We start from the raw sequence: 4086 nt of genomic DNA on the forward strand, positions 1-4086 counted from the left end.
TGCGCGTGTGTGTGTATGTGCGTATGAGTGTGTGTGTGGTTTGTACCTTCAGTGTGTTTCTGTTGGGTTCTGGCAGCAGCAGCACAAGAAGATTCAACATGTGCAGCTTCTGCTTCAGGTCTGCAATATCTGTAGAAAACAATTTAAACATGATTCTCCCTCAAAAAGACTTTTCACTCTATAAGAAACCAATGACACATAATACCAATATTATTAGACCAAGACAATATCAGATCATATATAAATCTTTGACTGTTCATCCATAAACAAGTGAGTATTTTGGTCTCTTCTTCTGGTGAAGTCCAGCTACTGTGATGTAGATTCACAACACCTCTACACACCATACGACATACAGGACCTCAGTGAGACCTGCTGTTGTGCCTCACGCACCTCTGACGGCGCTGAAGGTGTTGAGGTGTTCGGCGGTCAGCAGCGGCGCTGGGAGTTCACGGATGAACTTCTTGAGCAGAGCGGCGGCGTCATTCGGACTGACCTCGTCCCAGCTGAACGAACCGCTGTAAAACGAGTTCTCCAGCATCTGCTGCAGCACCTACGACCGACACAGCGACTGTGAGCCGAAACACACTCACACAGAGCTTCTTCGTGTGTGATGCATAAAATACTTTGGTTATACCATGGTACAGTAAACGGCCATTCAAAAAAAAAACCCTGTTTTTCCATTCCACTGCGCTACTTTCCCATTGATTTTCTATGTAAACAAGTGCTGGACGGGTGTGTTTCATTGTTGCACTTGGTGTCTCATGCATGAAACAGCGTTCTAAAAACATGGCGCTCAAGTTAAAATAAGTTCAACTTAAAAAATGTGTCTTGAGACCTTGCATTTTTCCACATTCCAATGCCTGTGTCTGTGTGAACCTTGTGGTGTCAGATGGTACTTCAATGGATACCATGGTACTACCAAGATACTTTTAGTACTTATTTGATAATAATGTTTTATGTTACTTTGATTCTGGCCTGAGACCCTGGAACCCGCAGAATCCCTTCAGAATCGAGACCCTTCTTCTCCAGAAAGGACAGAAGCTGAAACAGAGAGGAGAAAACACCCAAGAGTTTTAGTTGAACTCGATGAAATGGAAGCAGCAGCCAATCTTTCTTCTGTATGGTGACGTACATCCAAGACAGATTATCGAAAAGGAAAAAATGTTGGGCGGGACTTGGTTCTGTGCATCTGTTGTTGATTGGATGTTGAAGTGTGGGCGTGGCTCTCAGAAACGGAGGCGGGTCTGAATGTGAGCTTGTACTGGTGGAGTTTAAAAGCACCGAATGATTGGAAAGTCATTTTCACTGGAAGATCCAGTTATAACATTTTGGGTAAACATGCGGTCAAAACATGTTTAAAAAAATGAAACATGTACGGATGAATTGCTTACCATAAGATCAAATAAATAAGGTGAATTCACATCAATAACACTTTACTTAAAGCCTTTATGTATAATGCATTATAAAGGTATTCGTTATGTTAGTTAGTAATTATATCTTTCCATAAATAATTGGTTAAAATGCATTATAATACTTGACGGTTGGTTTGTCGTGATTTAATGCATTATATTCTCTAAAGGTGTAACAATAAATAGATGAGTATTATAATGTATTGTAACTGTGGTTACAGTTATTCATGAGATCATACAATGCATTATAAGGTGCATCATCATTGCATTAAAACTACTTTTATATAAAAAGGCTTTAAGTGATTATGTGTTACCTTTACATTTCATGCCGACCTTAAAGCACCATTATAATAGTTTGAAAGCAATGAATTGGTGCAAAAGGAAATGATGTCATGACGTACTGTTTGGAGGAAGAGTGGGATCTGAGTGTTGGGTTTGATCTTCTGATCGCTCTCCACCAATGAGGCGAGAGGAACGCCGAACAAACAGCTCTCTGACAAACAGGAAGACATTCGACAGGATTCTGATTATTGGTCACACAGATGAGTGTGGTCATGTGACAGGAAACTCACCAGGGATTTTCCGTTTGCAGGTTTTGTGTCGTTTGACCTCGAGCCCCAGCAGGTCGCAGAGCGCCGTCATGTCAATCAGAGCCAGCTGACGAACCTTCTTCATGTCCTGCTGGGAAAGATCCAGCACCCGCGTCACTCCCAGCCGGCACTGCGGACAGATGACCCGCTACAGACGGAGAGAGAGAGATGGGAAGAGGAGCAGGTGAGACGACACGTGTGCTACACACCCCTCTCTGTTCACTGGTTTGATTTTATTATCATTATTATTATTATTTAGACATACTGAGATTATGAGCATCAGCCAATAACTGCAGAGAGACAGACAGGCAGACAGTGAGTGTTGCTGTGTGGTTGCTATGGTGTTCTGAGCAATTTTTAGTGTGTTGCTATGCGGTTTCTATGTTGTTATGAGTGGTTCTTAGTGTGTTGCTATGTGGTTGCTGTGGTGCTTAGAGAAGTGTTTAGTGTGTTGCTGTGTGGTTGCTATGGTGTTCTGAGCAGTGTTTAGTGTGTTGCTGTGGTCTGTTACTGTAGACAGGCAGACAGTGTTGCTATGGTGTTCTGAACAATTTTTAGTGTGTTGCTTGCTATGCGGTTTCCATGGTGTTATGAGTGGTTCTTCTTAGTGTGTTGCTATGTGGTTGCTGTGGTGCTTAGAGCAGTGTTTAGTGTGTTGCTATGGTCTGTAACTAGACAGACAGACAGTGAGTGTTGCTGTGTGGTTGCTATGGTGTTCTGAGTAATTTTTAGTGTGTTGCTATGTGGTTGCTATGGTGTTCTGAGCAGTTCTCAGTGTGTTGCTATGGTGTCTAACTGTAGACAGGCAGACAGCAAGTGTTGCTGTTTGGTTGCTATGGTGTTCTGAGCAGTATTCAGTGTGTTGCTATATGGTTGCTATGGTATTCTGAGCAGTTCTCAGTGTGTTGCTATGGTGTCTAACTGTAGACAGGCAGACAGCAAGTGTTGCTGTTTGGTTGCTATGGTGTTCTGAGCAGTATTCAGTGTGTTGCTATATGGTTGCTATGGTATTCTGAGCAGTTCTCAGTGTGTTGCTATGGTGTGTAACTGTAGACAGGCAGACAGTGTGTGTTGTTATGCGGTTGCTATGGTGTTTTTAGTGTGTTGCTATGTAATTTATAATTTAATAATTTATGCATTTAGCAGACGCTTTTATCCAAAGCGACTTACAGTGCATTCAGGCTATACATTTTTTTACCAGTATGTGTGTCCCCTGGCAATTGAACCCACAACCTTTTACGTGGCTAATGCAATGCTCTAGCACTGAGCCATAGGAACACTATGTCGTGTAACTGTTGACAGGCGGACAGTGAGTGTTGTTATGCGGTTGCTATGGTGTTTTTAGTGTGTTGCTATGGTGTGTAACTGTAGACAGGCGGACAGTGAGTGTTGTTATGCGGTTGCTATGGTGTTTTTAGTGTGTTGCTATGGTGTGTAACTGTAGACAGGCAAACAGTGAGTCTTACCGGCAGCGCTCCGTCGTCTCTCCTGCACTGGCTGCTGTTGTTCTGTGGTAGTTTGGCTTGTTTCAGTAAGATGGCTGCTTGTTCACAATACGCCACGTCTGTGATAAAGATCTCGTCCATCTGCAGCCCTTGAGTCTCCTGACCGCTGACAGCTACACACACACACACGCCGTTAACGGCTGTTTCCATTGACAGCGGGAAGCGTTCACTATCTGATCCATTTGAATATGATTTCCATGTGAAAAGGCAGGAAATTGCATCTTGTGTTCAAAGGGCACGTGCTGCATTCACAAGCGCTGAGTTAATGTATAATCACTGCTCATCTCTCCGAATCTGAAGCATTTGAATGTTATTAAACACACATATGCTCTTATATTAATAGATGTGACAGGTGAAGATCTGCAGCTGATAATATCACTGAATAATAAACAGAATAATGAACCGTTAGGATCACGATGCTGTAGTGCATTTCACGCACGCACGCACACACACACACACACACTCACTCACTCACTCACTCACGCACGCACTCACGCACTCACTCACTCACTCACTCACGCACGCACGCACGCACTCACACTCACACTCACACACACACAAAAGATGAACAGAACACAAGGC

At 43.2% G+C, this 4086-nt stretch overlaps 1 protein-coding gene across 1 annotated transcript in view; it reads right to left on the reverse strand.

The window, feature by feature from the left end:
* LOC107734588 (rho GTPase-activating protein 40-like) overlaps nucleotides 1–3731 on the reverse strand; it is a gene marked incomplete at its 3' end in the record, with an annotated part of 10346 nt that extends 6615 nt beyond the window's left edge. The window contains exons 1-6 of the mRNA XM_016546582.1: nucleotides 3466–3731; nucleotides 1982–2147; nucleotides 1811–1902; nucleotides 964–1041; nucleotides 391–550; nucleotides 47–129 (exon numbers count right to left, since the gene is read on the reverse strand). Of these exons, the coding sequence (XP_016402068.1) occupies nucleotides 47–129; nucleotides 391–550; nucleotides 964–1041; nucleotides 1811–1902; nucleotides 1982–2147; nucleotides 3466–3654 (768 nt within the window). The remainder of the gene's footprint in view (nucleotides 1–46; nucleotides 130–390; nucleotides 551–963; nucleotides 1042–1810; nucleotides 1903–1981; nucleotides 2148–3465) is intronic.
* Nucleotides 3732–4086: the final 355 nt, after the last annotated feature.

Source organism: Sinocyclocheilus rhinocerous, unplaced genomic scaffold (genome assembly GCF_001515625.1).
Source record: "Sinocyclocheilus rhinocerous isolate Xijiao unplaced genomic scaffold, SAMN03320098_v1.1 scaffold2145, whole genome shotgun sequence".
Lineage (NCBI taxonomy): Eukaryota > Metazoa > Chordata > Actinopteri > Cypriniformes > Cyprinidae > Sinocyclocheilus > Sinocyclocheilus rhinocerous.